The 16,051-nt window shown below is 39.9% G+C and overlaps 1 protein-coding gene across 1 annotated transcript; it reads right to left on the bottom strand.

Annotated features, from left to right (window-relative positions):
* Positions 1 to 27: 27 nt before the first annotated feature.
* LOC110062659 (sodium- and chloride-dependent taurine transporter-like) lies at positions 28 to 15,541 on the bottom strand. The gene is made up of 13 exons (XM_089284634.1): positions 15,335 to 15,541; positions 12,581 to 12,712; positions 11,829 to 12,105; positions 11,171 to 11,303; positions 7,335 to 7,469; positions 6,801 to 6,904; positions 6,215 to 6,339; positions 5,648 to 5,760; positions 4,154 to 4,291; positions 2,927 to 3,029; positions 2,267 to 2,367; positions 1,337 to 1,504; positions 28 to 519 (listed from the first exon to the last, which is right to left on the bottom strand). The coding sequence occupies exons 1-13, from the start codon at positions 15,462 to 15,464 to the stop codon at positions 415 to 417; spliced, it is 1,764 nt and encodes a 587-aa protein (XP_089140760.1). The 5' UTR covers positions 15,465 to 15,541; the 3' UTR covers positions 28 to 414.
* Positions 15,542 to 16,051: the final 510 nt, after the last annotated feature.

Genomic DNA, 16,051 nt, shown 5'->3' with positions numbered 1-16,051 from the left:
GATTAATTCATCAATTCACAGGCGAAAAAGGGTTACATGTTTATTTCATAATTCTGAAAGAACAATATACCAGAACGGCAGTTGTGACTATAACGTACAATTGCGTTTGCATCAAGAATTGTGTTGTTAAATACATCGCCCGCGATTTACAAAACATTGAGTAGTGTTTGACAAACGGAATATAATTATACCACGTGTGTTGTGTGTAACAGTAATTTTTCTTTGCATACAGTAATTTTCGTTTGCATCAAGAATTGTGTTGTTAAATACATCGCACACGATTTACAAAACATTGTGTAGTGTTTGACACATGGAATATAATTACACCAAGTATGTCATGCGTTATAGTAATTTTTATAATGAAAAAAAAAGACACTTCAGCCTATGATAGCTGGCATTCGAAACGATTTATGATCACAGGAAGTTCTTTTCAGTAGGCTTGTAAGAATCCAAGTAGTGCTCTTGCCGAGCTTCATCCGACTGGTTCTTCAGTCTGGGTGTGGTCAGGAAGGCCCAACGCTGTTGGAATGCAATGCAACTAATTAATGATGGAATTTTTTTTTTTCTTAGTGTCAGGTTCGAGCAGAGTACCAGTAAAAACGAACGATGAGGCTAATTATATATATCTGCTCGCGTCTTGTGTTAACCATGAACAAGACTTGCTCGACAACAGAATGAGCTCAGATCATTGTGAACATTCTTATATCTGTTGCCGTTGTTGTTTTAAGTCTTAAACGTGGACAAAAACTCATACCCATAGAGTGGTACAAGGAGAGGGAGGCGTGGTTGGAGCCCCTGGCGTAATTTTTGAAAGTCTGGGAATACAGCTTCCGGTCGGATTGCCTACAAGGAATTAGTAACCTTTTCTTATCGAATTTTTCGGAAGGTCGGTTTTTTGGGGGATATCTTTTGTACGGTTAGGTTAAATATGAACCAGCTATGTACCGATCCAACTTAATAAAATCGTGGCGCATGTGAAATCACATAAGGTACAAAAAGTCATTTATTTTGTGCGAATTTATTTTGTTTTATTTCTAGCAAAATTTCAAAGAGTGTGTCTGAGTTCTTAGCAGTCAAAGACAGCTATATAGTCTTTCTGTTCCTATAAAATGGCACTATGGGCAGCTAGATTGAGATCCCATAGGTTCATTCCCTAAGACATACCGGCATAGCTAAGTTACTGTTTTTGAGTGCTCCTAATTTCATACCAGAAGTTGCAATTTTTAATATTAACTAAAAATCCCGAATTTTATCGCTTTTTCGGAGATGGTTATTTTGAGAAAGGTTTGGTAATTTGTCGTTGCTGTACTATAACGAAATATTTCATCTACGTTACCTCTTGAAGCGATCCCGGCGTGGTGGCAAACTTGTAAATCATCACAGCTGGAATGCAGGCGATTGAGGACAGAGCCATGATCCATCCGATAGCCTGACCCCAGCCTGGGTACTCATAGCCATCGTATTTCAGAGGTGAATAAGTCACCAGACTGAAAATGAAGACGCCCTATTGAGGTAGAAAAGGTATGCTATCAACTAAGTCACACTTCAGAAAGAGGACCTCCCAGCGATCTTTGAGAACAATGGGGCATGGTAATATTTCCAAGGGAGTAAGAGATGTGAATATTTGGCTAGTTCTGCAGGTGGGTAAGATGAACTAAATGCTAGCCTGTACTGTACTCCCGAGCGGGTAAGATGGTGCTGCAAAGTGAGCTGCCTTTCCCGTTTGGGATTGCCACGGTGTCCTGTATAACGTCTAATAATAGATCCTCTATTTTTTCCCCTTTATGGGTTGGGGGGAGGGAGTGGAGCTGGTTATTAACCTCGACTGCGTCCGCTGGGTCCGTGAACGCGCAAAACATTTCTGGGCCACTATCCAGCCATTTTGACCGAACACTGAAGTCCGGACAATGACCCACATGTGTTGCATGAACAGGGAACAACTTAATTTTCTAACGGATGCAAATTATAAGAAACATTTGTGACGGGGGGGACTCTCAGAAATCGAAACAAAATACGTCAAAATAATCTCCACAGGCCAATCACAAACGCAAAAAAAACACGCAACAAAGGCGTTAGAAGCCTAGAGATGCGAGTAGTTAAAGTCGATTGGCTTTGTTTTGCGGCTGAATAGTTCAAGGTTTGGCGTGATTGAAGCCAAGCCAAAGTTGCTCGAGAAACTTCTGTGCATGGATTCAACTGTCAATGATGATGATTTGTAAAGAAACTATTACGAAGCTGTATAACTGCATTTTTAAAATCAACTTACCAAGCAGAATAAAGGCGTGAGAAACTTCCAACACCACCTGATCCAGGGATTGATACGAAACCCAAGCATATTTTCCATATCGCCATAGAAACGTTCTCCGCCTACATATTAAAACAAAAACATCATGCTAAGGCAGGTTGTTACTTGCGTCGATAGAATGACGTATTGTAGACTTTAAAAGGTCGAAAGGCGTGCTAAAAGTGTTTGAAAATTAGAAAAAAAAGGCGGCCATTAAGAGTTTTGTATTCTCGCAGCGTTCCTAATCATACATTCCAAGATGGCGTCCTAACAGATAAAACCCAAAATTCAAAATGGCTGTTGCGTGCAAACGAAAATGGTTTTGCGCATGACTGCAAACATAACTTTATTTATAACAGACGAGAGTTCATTTAAAGGAGACCAATCACGGTATTTTGAGTTATTCTGGCCACGTACAAAATTACCTTTAAGTTGAAGGAAACCTGAAAATAGTATTTTACTAGGATTGAAAAACATCAAAGAGATAATAAAACACAAAAGGAAAAGTGATGGTTAAGGATGGAGAAGATTAACACGGATTACAAACCATAAACTTGAAAAATTTAGGCTAAACGTTTCAAAATATGAAAACCGTGATGTAACTCTTTTAAGAACCTATTTTTATGTCTATTAAATTCTTACCATATATCCACCCAATGGCAATACTTTGGAAGAGTGATACCCATAGCAGGGCAGAACCGCTGGCCGAATAGGTGTCAAATAGTTGAAAGACGAACATGCCACCCTGAACAAAGGAAATACTCCAAAAAATTAATCGAAACTGTTATAAGTCTGACAAGTGATAGTCAGTTTTAAGCAGACATAACGGAGTCTCTGAATTTGTTGACGGAAGATCGTGCTGTGATAAGAAACAAAAAAACTTCAAATGAGTTCCAATTAAATTTGACTTGCGTTGGCAAAACTCAGCCTTCGTGTCAGAAATCAATAAAAATACAAGTGAATCTGCTTAAAGGTTAGATGATCTGCAACCTTGTGTTTATAGGACCCACTGTCAATGACCAAACAAATATCATTAATATTTACTCTCACGGATTTACAAAAAGTTGGTCATCAAGCAGTAGGGTATGACCGTGCCATATCGAAAAGTTGCTGTTGTGACCCACCTTAACTCTTGGCTCAAATTGACTAACACCCTGGGGTACTCCTAGAAAAATTGGGTGGGGGTGTGCGGCCCGCTCCCCAAAACCCTTACCCTATTTATGACCAAAATCTGTGATATTCCCTACCGTATTTATGACCTGACCAAAAATTCGAAACCCTATTTATGACCTGACCCTTAAATCAAAACCCTGTTTCAGACCTGCGTTATAATTAGTTCCCTATTTCAGACCAATGTTAAATTACCGTAAACATAATTTGTGAAGGGCTTTTGTTGATTTTCTTTCCGATAATGATGAAAAAGTGGCTTCTTCTTAAAAACACACCCATATCAAGGCTAGAGCGCAAAAACCATACCCTATTTATGACCACAATGGCCAAAATCAGCTTAAATAGATACCCTATTTATGACCAAAACGGCATAAAAACCATACTCTTTGGGACCGCACATACCTATATAGCCCATAGAAGGGAGAACCCCCACCCTGGAACTAACCCGTCCCTTATTGAGCATTGCATATTTTATGAGTCAACCTAGGTATGTTTTAAGATCCCTCTTAGCCGTGTCATGCAAAAGCTCGTGGACGTGATCCGAAATACTATCTGTGGACAGCTCTTACACGAACATCATATTACTCTGGGTTGGTGAGAACTTAGAACTTTTTAAATGTTTACGTATAGGCAGTCCTCTCTTACGCTGTGATAAAGATATTCCTTTATTGTTATCATTTTCATGTTATTGGTAGTTACCTCGGTGACCATAGACAATCCAAAAAGGAACCAGATTATGCACATGAAACCAATAAACATCTCTTTACGATAACCACGCCTCAAATGATTGGGAAACAGATCCACAATGGCTGTCACGAAACCTTCAACGCCCACAAACTTGAAAGAATAAAGATAATATCATGTTTAAATTTAAATGCTACTCTTGGTAACAAACGATTCACTTACTGTAATCATGATTTTTTAATTAGTAAGTTTGAAAAGCTGCCCAACGGATTTACGATCAAATTCGGAGATCAAACATGTTCCAGTATGGTAAGCAAAACTTTATTTTGCAAAGTAATGGGCCAATTTTGAGATATTAAAATTCTAATTTGGCACTGAGGTTTATGGGAATAAAGTAAAAGTAACGGCATCGAGAATAGGCTATGAATAACTAACTTATTTTGTTTCATTCCACTAAGCCCATGAGCCAAGTTAGAATTTTTACACATCGAAACTGGGCTATTGGAAAACTTAAATAGCCAAACATCAGTGGTGTTGCCGGTAGATGAATTGCGCCTTTAACAACTTTCTGCAACTGGTTAGAAAATCATATTTTTATTAATCGACACGGGGGTGCCAGCAATACTGCAACTACAAATTGCTAGCCTACTGTTGTGTAACTATTAAGATTAACGAGCGTTTTGTCGCGAGGGCAATTGTGAAAGCGTAATCAACACTTTAAAGGGTACGTTCCTTTGGGGTGATCAGGATGAGGATCAGTGATCCAAGATCTGTCTGGATCATGGTGCATTAAAGGAACCAGTGAATCCACTCTGGTCACGGATTCATCGATTCCTTTGATGCACCATGATCCAGACATCTTGGATCACTGATCCTGATCCAGATCACCCCAAAGGAACCCACCCTAAGGTCCCCTTAGTCACCTAGCTCTGTTTTGTTTGTTTGTTTGTTTGTTTGTTTGACTGATCTTTCTTGTAGTAAGGTTTCATAAAAACGCATTCATACTAAGGATAGAACTTAACATGGAGCCTAATCGTGTAGTATCTAATGGCGTTAGAAAACTCAGGAATGACATGGGGAGGGGCCGGCAAATCAGAGTACACCCTCCATCTAAGGCCCCGTCCACACGTATCCGGATATTTGAATCCGCAACTTTTTCTTTCCGGATACGGCTTCCGTCCACACGCATCCGGCGAATTCGGTAGCGAATCCGGATATTTTTGCTACGTGTGGACGGGAAAATTTCTGAATCCGGAAAGAAAAAGTTGCGGATTTAAAAATATCCGGATACGGGTAGACGGGGCCTACAAGTACCCTTCCGGGAATAGCTCATTTCTTAGTGGTCTTAAGCCTCTCTATCAAAGCGAGGCCTGGCGCACAATCATTCATTTGAAAATGAGATTAATTAGCATGTGAATGAAATCTCGTTTTCATGGTACTATCAAAGGCACGAAGACTCGCTTTGAGATACAGGTTAAAGGTACTTCAGGAATGGCATTGTTTTTGTACCTCACTGTCAAGTCCCAATAAGAAGACCATGAAGAAAAACAGAACAGACCAGAGTGGAGCTACGGGCATCTGAGCTACTGCTTCTGGGTAAGCCACGAAGGCAAGCCCTGGACCTGTGTGAACGTACATTGAAGGTTGGTTGTGTTGAGGAAACAAAGTGAGTGGAATAACGCAAGCTACATATTTAAATTGGAATTAATTTACTTGTTAGTTATTTTATCGATAATCTATTCTGCATGTTCTACTTTTTAATCGGCACGGGACAACTTGTATGTGATTATTTTTCTCATCCTATATTTCCAGCTATTGTCATGGAAAATTGTCTTTTAACACATGAACACAGTCACTAATGCAAGGGGAACCAGGAGCTCTCCGATTTTGCCTTTAGGGGGCGCTCTGCTGTAATAATATTCCCTGAAAACGCTGTAAATAACACAGTCGTGGTGTTTGTTGTCGATGTTTTTGTTATTGTCACTGTTGTTATTATTATTGTTGTTGTTGTTGTTGTTGTTGTCGTTGATAATGAAGATGGCATCAACTTTGACCCTTACAGCCCTTTTTTCTTACCTCCTTTAGCTACATCTCCCACCTCTACTCCTTGCTTCTGTGCCATGAAGCCTAGCACCGAGAAAATGACAAACCCGCCATAGAAACTTGTCCCACTGTTTACACAAGCGAATATTATGCTATCCCTGAAACGCAAGCAGAAGCACGAGTTGCTATAGTTACATGATCCGGTGGAAGAGAAGGAGGGATAAAACAGGGCAATGACTGTGTACATCATGTAAGCATTTACTTGACTATATGTTTGTCTCCAACTTATTCTGTAGCACCCGCTGAGAAAAGAGAAGGCGAAATTGTATGATATGGAATTTTAGGGGGAGGTGAAGAGGAAAGCATATACGTGTTTGAAAATAAACTTGTCTTCCTTAGAACACTCCGTTACTAGACTGTTGACAGTTAAGCTAACATTTTCTTATGTCGTCTATTACAAGAGTTTCAAAGGTGGCAAAGATGTACACTTTACGCCTTAAAAGTTGGAAAACAAACAATGTAAGGAACCTGAATGTAATGTTAGTGATTAGGAAATGAAGGACTGGCTGCTAGCACTTAGCAGCCTCTACCCTAACACTGGTTCTCTGCAGTTTCTCACCTGTAGCAGTTGTGATGAAATCTGTTGTAGCTTCCAAGTGCAATCAGCGTTCCAAGACCAATGGAATACGAGAAAAACACTTGCGTTGCGGCGTCAAGCCATACCTGTTTGTTAAGAAATTAAAACGCCTCTTAAATTCACATCACGGCCGGGTTGTTCGAAAGCCGGTTAATGCTAACCTAGGATTAAAAGTTAACCGAAGTATTAATTTTTCTTGCGTAAAAGTGTTTTTTACTGCTTACGTTTTGTGTAGTTTGAGCTTAGTCAAACTCAAAACTGAAGGAAAACAGTATAAACAGAAAACGTCATCGAAAAGTTACAAAACTCAAATCAAAATTCTCGTTAACCCTGGGTTAGCTTAATCGAGCTTTGAACAACCCGGGCCTGGACTGTAGCTGGACTTATTATGATTTTCTGAGAGTCTAACGGCAATACTGGATGGTTGCGTTTAATTTGAAGTAGATTACTTGGCACTTCAAAACCTGTAGGAGCACATTGGGTAGAAATTAAAGTTTCAAGTTAATGAGGGCTTACCTGGCCATCTCGTAGTCGTGTCACATTAGGGGTGAGATAAAACTTGATTCCTTCCCCGGCGCCAGGTAAAGTGACGGCGCGAACCAGCAAAATAGTCAATAGTATATATGGAAACGTTGCAGTAAAGTATACAACCTAGGAAACAAAACAGCGGTACTGTCAGTAGAGGTTGAATAACAACCATCTGGATCAAAAAGGCAGTAAAGCAAAATTGACAATTTCAGTTTTACTTACAATTCTACCGGGCAATTGCTTGTCCCTTACAACATTGCAATAATCACCGTAATAAAAACGATACTTTAATTTTAACGCTCGGACGTACAAAGATAATGTTAAGTCTCAATACATTGATCATATGATTGGGGAGTCTGGCCTTCACCCTCTCCCTCCCTTCTTCCCTCTTGAAACTGTAAACGTTCCCTATAGATAATACAGTTAACTGCTGACTACAACAAAATTGTCTATCTTGGATCTGCCACTGTGGAGTTTAGTATTTTCTGGTGACGTCAAAAATTAGCTAAATCCATATGGAAACATAGCAGAGAAGTTACAATACACAAATACGGTGAAGTTACAGAGGGAAAAAAATTGAAAACTTTGTAATTAAAACAATGAATTATCCCTGTTTCGCTAAGCCTGTCAAAAATGCCAAGACAAGGTTGCATTCATGGTAAAATCAATAGCTGTAGGTTAAAAGCACTGGTGTCGACATGTACTCGGAAGTTAATATAACAGCCCTTGTAAGGTTACAAAATGCATTGCTTAGCCTTTTTCCAAGTAAAAAACCAGCCCACCCTCGTGTACATCCGAGGCTTAGGTATATACATATTGTTCCTCCGGCGTGGGACGAATTATGAAATGCCCATTCACCGGTCTATATCCTACTTTTATTTGCCTGTTTTAATTTCCCCCTTCTTGCGAGGGTCCCTTGTGTTCTGTTGTGTCCCTTTCTGTGTTGGGTGCCCCTGCTGCTGAGCTCGATGAACCCTTCAACATATAAGGACGACTCAAGAGCACCGAGTAGTCTTACTTCTGCGTACAACGTACCTAAGCACACATATTCTGGACGAACTTCTTTCACCCAACCCCGCTGTGAAAGATCCATTTTACGCGTACTGGAAAAGGTTTCGGGCAAATCACGACATCACTTACACCTAGGTCTCGATTATGCTCTTCCCGTTAGGCCCTTGTCCTGGGAAGATAGAAAATCTCTTAGCCATCCTTCCCAGAGACTACTTATAACGTATTGGATTCTTAGCTGACAGTCTACCGGATTACAGGTAGTTTAAATCTCGTCCACGGTTTCGGCAGCTTGCGGTCCCCCAGTCTCTCTGTATAGGGTGTGGTTGCCTTTGGTTTCTTCTCTTGGATTTGAAGTTTGATTGGTGGGCACCCTACATATACTGAACAGTGGCCTCAGCACCTGTAATGTTCTTGGGACAGCTTGGCGTTCCAAAGGTGACTTTCATGTATTCTTTGCACTGTTAAAAACCACCAGAATGTCTTGTCTTAAGTAAATTAATCCGTCTTCTTTCCCGTTGGGTGGTCATAGTGTGCTCCATGTACTTTTATTTGATCGCCTGTCAGCTCACGTGGGTGCCTCTAAGTTCCAGTGAAGCGTTCCTAGATGCACTCGAGCTTCACGTGGATTGGTCATTTGACTGCAAGAGGTAAAGATACACAGATGCGTTTATTTGAGTTTTTTCCACATTCATTATAATTAACTCCATACCAAACCAGGTGGCCCATGGGTGTCTCTAATCAGAGCTTGGGGTAAGGAGCCATAATCTGTCTGTCGACTTTCCAGCGTCTGCATTGCCACATATTGCACTCTGAATCCTATGATGTACTGTGTTGCGTTTGGCGAGATTTTCACCCGGTGGTACCACGCCAGTGAAAGGATCGAGAGCACTTCTTTAAAATACTGGTCAACTCTCCACTATCTCAGTAATCTTCAGCAATTCTCTTCAGGGATGACCTCTCGCACCGTTGGCATAGCGATAGAGTAATGATATTCTCCATGGCATGTACAGAACCATTGATATCATCCGTGCACATTGCGCCAGTTGAAGTATTCATAGCACCAGGGTAAGTTACAACATTAAACGGCAGGATGCTGGCACGATCTCGTCTCCAAACACAACTCGTTGACAACATCTGATTTTCTTTTAGTCTACGAGTTACCTCAAAAAAAATGCACCGATGCGGATGATCCTTCTAGTCTCCATTACTACTTGAAAAACCATCCCTTCGGTTTTCACAGAGAGTGGCCACAAGTCTTCGGAATCGCGGCAACAATCATGTACAAAATGTCAATTTTCAACCTAATCGAACATGCATGGCGTCTTCTAAACTCTTTCCTCTACATTTGGTGGCTTCAAATACTTCTCAGATTCCTTGTACAAAGGTCTTTCCTCTTGTGTCTACGAACTGTTTCTTCCAAATGCAAAGCGTCCTTTTTTCTTTTTCTGCAGTGTCTCGCTGACGGAATACAACAAAGCCTTTACGTTTTGTTAGCGTTTCTGTCCAGTAAAGATTGCTTGTTGACCCGGTGGAGGTCTTCGTGGATCTCGGGGGTTTTCAACAGCGCAGCGGCTATTCACTGAGCTCTTGAAATTGTCACATTTTACTTAGAATCGATCCCCATAGCTGAAAAGGCTTCTTCTGTTTTGAGGGTCGGTTCAAGAAAATCCAGTTTCAAAAGTGTATTCAAGTGAGAAGAGTTAGTCGTCTGTCTTGAGTGAAACTTGTAGCTATAGCTTTGCCTGTAATGTCCACCAGCATCCCCATGTCGGCGATCCGAGACAGGTTCAGCCGAATCAGCTTTTTGTTGGAAATGTCCTCCAGGACTCGTGGACTTCTTCAAGGACAGTGTTAAAGTTAACTGCCCCAACTGTGACCAGGAGACATTGTAGCTTCCACCCTTACTATTAGGCTAGCGAATGTGGTATCTCCAAGGTCGATAGTCCAAGCCTTTCAATTTACGACACAATATAACGCAAAGCATTAGTCTCTCCTCTTAAGGTTTTTCAGGACTAATTTACTTTAGTGATCTAATTTAAAGTGATTCAAAAAGCACATAATTTGCATTAATGAACTATCAGATAAAAATATCCAAGCAATCACTGTAGAGGCCACAACGGTCTCGCAGGTTTTTTACAAAGGGGCACGGAAGTCAGACACTTTCGTTGGCTTATCTACGCCATTCCAGGAGTTTGCTTCAAGGAAGAACGTTCCAGAACTACGTGGCTAAATGAATTCACTTGTCATCAGGTCGAAACTTATTTCACATATCTAAAGCTTGCTGGTCTCCAAGGCAAATAGCATATCTTGATTCTCTCTGCAGTAGCTTCCGAATTTCATCTCCAGTTCCTTTTAGTCTGTTGCAATTAATTGGACTTCTCACCGAATGGCCGATCCATTGTCAAATTAATAAGTCGAGTCGATTGTCATCATTCCAGTCAATATCTTCTCGCTCAGCATGTGCTAACGGTGTCGGAGGCTATTGTATGGCTTATCGTGAGACTTAAAGTTCCTTTTGCAGCAGGATTTTGAAGATGTCCCTGCTCCCTGCATTTTGTACCTTCTGAATTGCGAACTGCAGCAACGTCTATTCTTCGCCACACTGGAAAACTTCTCCCACACAATACAACAAATTGAAAAGAAAAACAAACAAACAAACAAACAAAAACAAAGATTTGCGTCATAACGAGGTCAGCTGTAGCCTCGATGTTGCTCTAAGGCTGGATCACCAAGCACACGGAACGGTAAAATAGGCTTTATAGCTTAAACGCTTTCTCATAGCATTTGAGAAAGCAAGCAGACAGCTTTCTCACCTTTCCTGTGGACTTGACTCCCTTGAAGACGCATAAGTAGCAAATGATCCAAGCCAACAAAAGGCACAAAGCAACCTCCCAGTTCACTGCCCCTGGTTCGTCCAAAGCAGTACTAACCTTCAAGACCCTAAGCCTAAAATAAAAATATAACTTTTCACTCATTCATTTGCTAACTCGTTTGTCAAAAAAAAAACGACGCACGACGTGATATTGACTTGTTTATTCCGAAAGACGCCGTATTTGACCTGTAATCTTTGTATGAAGTCATACAAACTGCTGTAACTGACTGCGCAAAATATGTAAAAGGTGCTAAGACAAATACTTTGTATCACAAGAATTGTTTCTCCCGAATTACTCCAACAAAATTTTAGGAAAATTCATAACGTTTGGTGATTGTTTCTTAAATTCAACGGTGAAGGTTTTTTCAACCCATTTCTACCCTCCTTCTCCAGCATTTTACATTTCCACCAAAAGTATACACTACAAAATATGCTCATTCTCTTCTTCTCATTCTCAATATTAACAATTAAGGTGGCCTGCTCCGTTAGCCTTGAGGGATTTTTTGAGGTCTCGCCCTATCTAGATTAATGTACTTGTATATTCTTCTTGTTGATATTGCCTCGGCAAGTCAATGATGATGATAATGATATGAACTTACTCCCAATATTCTTCGCTCGCAGACACCTTTGCTGCTGTCGAGATTGCAGTGGGCACTGTTGACATGTTGGGCATCACTGTGGCGTTGATCATGGTGTTGGCTTTTTCGGCGGCGCTGAAAACGTCAACACAGTTTGGCGTGTTCCATTCATTGCCGCATCGCGACCAAGGAAGCTCGGACGAGAAGGACGCAAACATGTAAAACAAGGCCCAGCCCAAAATAACAATGTAGTAGATGTTCAAAAACTGGACGATTATTACACTGGCCCAACCAATACCTGCAAAAATAATAACATCTCATGTTTTTTCCAGTAATGTCAACTTTGGTTCCATTCCCAACAATAACTTGCTATTCCCTCGCCCATGGAATAAAATAAGAACAAATTTCGGCATTGAAATAACAAAGATTAGAAAAACGGAGAGATTGAACTAGTTCAAAACTTTTTATCGGCCTTTTACTCCTAGCCAGCTTCGGAGTTGAGAACTTCAGTAAATAGTTTAGGAGTTCGCGCCGTTATAACCTATAAGATCTATGCTTTTCTGACCCTTTTCTGCTCTAGTCGAATTCGACTAACATGTTTTTCACGTAAGAAGCACACGTCTGGAATAGGACTGACGGAAAATTGGTTTGCCTCTTGCCTGTTATTTGTCTGGTGCGAGAGCATCATTTATTCAGACCACTTTGCATATCGCAGAATCACCGTTTACGACCTATTTCCTATGATTAGAAGGTGTTAAATTCCTCAATCAAACCTTGAAAGATTGGACATATAAGCCATGCCGTAATTCCACCTTGACTGGCCAACTGTCCCAAACAAACCTCCAAGATAAGGATGGGTGCTCCAGCAACAACCAAACATATCAGATATGGGATGAGGAAACAACCTACATGGGGAATCGTCACAAGCAGCGTAATGCTTCGATTAATTATAACTTACGGAAATAATATAAGTCAGTGAATTATAATACATTATAATAATGAAGTTATATTATATGGGATTAATTACTGATAAACAGTATAGTATGGTAGCCAACAAAACTATTTAAATGCGGATTTTTTGCGCCATTTTTGGATACAATACTATGCCATTAAAAAAACTTTATTTTAATACGGTGATTGCAAGCTAAGATTATACTTCATACGATCATGTTGGGAAAGGAAGCTACCCATTCTGAAGGCAATGAACAAAGTCACCAGCAATCCAAAAAATGTTACTAGAAGAATGCCTTTTTTTTCACTCTCGTTGTTGTTATTGTCATTGTTGTTTTCAGTGTACTTCTAAAATATGATGCGTAAGTTGAATGGAGATCAAAGAAATAGCAGTGAATATCAGCATACAGACGAGCAACGAGCGCTTGACCATTATTTTGTATGTTTTTGTTGTTGTTGTTGTTTTTGTTTTTTTGGTTTCTTGGTAGTCATCAGTAAGAATTTTAATAAAACACCTATTCGTCTCAGACCCAGTGAACATACAACATGAATTACAATAAATTTAAATCTTTTGGAGAAGTCAATTAGGGATAAAATTGACTGATAAATCTTTAGTTAATAGAAATGGAATAAAAGAATTTGAAGAGATATAAAAAAATTGTGCTTACATTATAAATACTTTATTTTATTCTAAGTTTAGTGTATTTTATCTGGATCTAAATGATAAAACCAAAGCTTCATTACAAACAGTTTTCTCCCAGGCGTAATAATTAACGCTGATATATACAAACGAGATTATCTCTGAAGCCCCGCCCAAACGATCGCAACATTTCAATGCAACATATCGCCACATTGTTGGGCGCACCATGTTGCGTGCGTTTGGCCACCCTTTTGTGACGCGTTGCGAAGTGTTGCGACATGTTAGGTGTTGTTGGCTCAAATTTGAAATTGGTCAAATTTTCATGCAACGTCTGTGGATGTTGCATGATGTTGTAGTCGTTTGACCAGTCTCGTGCAACAATGTTGCACCCGGGCATGCGCACTAGTTCGATTTTCTATACTAAACATGTCGCAACACTTCGTAACAGGGTAGCCAAACGCGCGCAACATGTTGCGCCCAACAATGTTGTGATATGTTGCGCTGAAATGCTGCGATAACGATGTTCCGCTATGTTGTGATGATATGTTGCGATCGTTTGGCCGGCGCTTCATGAAAACTGTTTATCCCGACAGTTTTTCAAAAATCTATTACGCAATCCGTTATACTAGTCTTCTTCAAACTGTTTGCCTTTCGTACCTTGTACCGTATTTATCGTGTTTTTGAAATGTTCCTTCATTGTTTTAATTAAAACAATGTTCGATGTCGATATCGATGTTTGAATTAAATAAGTTTGTTTTGCATTTCACTCGATTGCATTACCTTAGCGTAGCTTTTAGTTTAGTTTAAGGCTGTAGTGAGTAACAGGGAAACCGATGCATTTGCCTCACTCCTGTATTCTTTTTTTTTGTTTGTAGTTTATAGTCGATATAAACAACCTAAGAAGAGAATATAAACTTGCACGTTGCCTCAGTCATAACTTTTCTGGCTTCGGCTTGTTTTTATTCGTTCAAAGTTATTCTTTGTATTGTTATGCTAACTTTGTTTGGCACCCGTTCTAATATGTTGTCGTTGAACAAGACAAGAGCAGTCAACCATTAAGACCTGCCTCGAACTACACTCACGCATTTATTTATTTCTTTATTTATTTTTTTATTTATTTTGGTTTTGACTTGAAGATCATATTGAATTGGTTGGTTCAGCCGACGGGGATTACACTCTTGCTGCTTTTGAGAGGCCATGTATGTCATACGTAAAAGCAAGAGTGACTAGATACACAGGCCATTGAATGTTGATCTGACTGGTTAATCAAACAAGCGCACGAATCACATTGTTCGATGGGTTTATTCATAAAGCCCCTGAACGGAAACTACACATATATTGTATATTCGATCATAGACTACGGAATAAAAACTTTGGAGCTATTGACCACTACAACTGTTAATCGACTTTGTGATGTGATCGGCTTCACTGAATTTCTGGCATGAGGTTACCGACCCCCATTGCATTCGTACGTAAATTATAATGCCGGCATGACATCGGTAAAGTGCCGTGATTGTTTTTGGATTTGTTTAGTAAGAGATGTTGTTTTGAGCTCAGCGCTACAATACAAGAAGTAATGATTGTATTATGTTGGTACAGATCAGTTCTACTCGAGGACGTCTTCATAAACCGTCAAGTTTTTAAATGACGTTAGATCAATTTTCACAAATCAGAACTGAGTTAAGTACATGATTTAGCGGTTGATAAAACTATGTTGTTGTGCAAAAAAAATAAACGTTGATACGAGTTCGTTCGAATAGCGAGCCATATCCAGCGACATGAGGTGAAGTCTTTGGCACTCATTCGTTCATTCAGTCTGTTCCCAACCATAACCGGCTTCCTGAGCAATCAGCAAGTGAACCAAACGAGTACGTTTTAGTCTGCTATAAAAATCACTTGGCTGGGCGCTGAAAACTCGTTATTTACATGCACTTACCTCCGCCATTTTTGTAGCAAAGGTAGGGAAACCGCCAAATGTTTCCCAGTCCTACAGAAAACCCTATCAAGGCTAAAACGAAGTCGATTGTCTTGCCCCAAGTTTCGCGCTTCTTGACCTCGCTCCCCATCGTGTACAGTGGTTCTCTTTACTCCCGGCTGTACTGCGTCCACAGTACAATGCACACGCTATCACCATGGGGCCTTTGTCATTTATGAGACACGGAATGCATTAATTTAATTATTCGCATCACTGAAATTAAGCGCTGAGATGAATAAATTGATTCTGTGAATGGCGTGCGCCTCAAACAAGTCGACGATTGGTAATTTGGCCAGACAACACAGTCACTCGATTTAGCTTAAGATGTTTCATTCGCTTTAGCCAGATTGCAGAGAAGTCTAATTGCATCAAGTCTTAAAGAATGATAAACAATACTCTTCACTGATAACACTCATTGCAATAAACAGAATTGAATATTTTAAAGAGAGTTCTTGAAGTCTCCGTTAATGTGTTTCGGGCCACTTAAAAGACCTTAAAAACAACGCCCTTATTTTGGATATCACAATTGCAAACTAGGCAGTCTAAAAGAGGCACTTGTATAACTTACAGAAGAATTTAAGGAAAACGACCAATTTTTTAAGTTTAAAAGACATGTTTCGACAGAACTTGTCATCTTCAGTTGAATGAATGATTACAAAGCAAGTTGAATAATAAGTA

The sequence above is a fragment of the Orbicella faveolata genome, unplaced genomic scaffold (genome assembly GCF_042242905.1).
Source record: "Orbicella faveolata isolate gen_17 unplaced genomic scaffold, um_ofav_v1 contig_13, whole genome shotgun sequence".
Taxonomy (NCBI): domain Eukaryota; kingdom Metazoa; phylum Cnidaria; class Anthozoa; order Scleractinia; family Merulinidae; genus Orbicella; species Orbicella faveolata.
Note: the sequence above shows the minus strand (reverse complement) of the source record. Positions and strands in the feature narration are given on the sequence as shown.

Coding starts and splice junctions, on each gene's coding strand:
- LOC110062659 (XM_089284634.1), bottom strand. CDS start 15,464: ATGGGGAGCGAGGTCAAGAAGCGCGAAACTTGGGGCAAGACAATCGAC. Junction 1,505..2,266: donor TCACGCCTTTATTCTGCTTG/GTAAGTTGATTT, acceptor CTACCTCAATAG/GGCGTCTTCATTTTCAGTCT. Junction 520..1,336: donor CGCCGGGATCGCTTCAAGAG/GTAACGTAGATG, acceptor GCATTCCAACAG/CGTTGGGCCTTCCTGACCAC.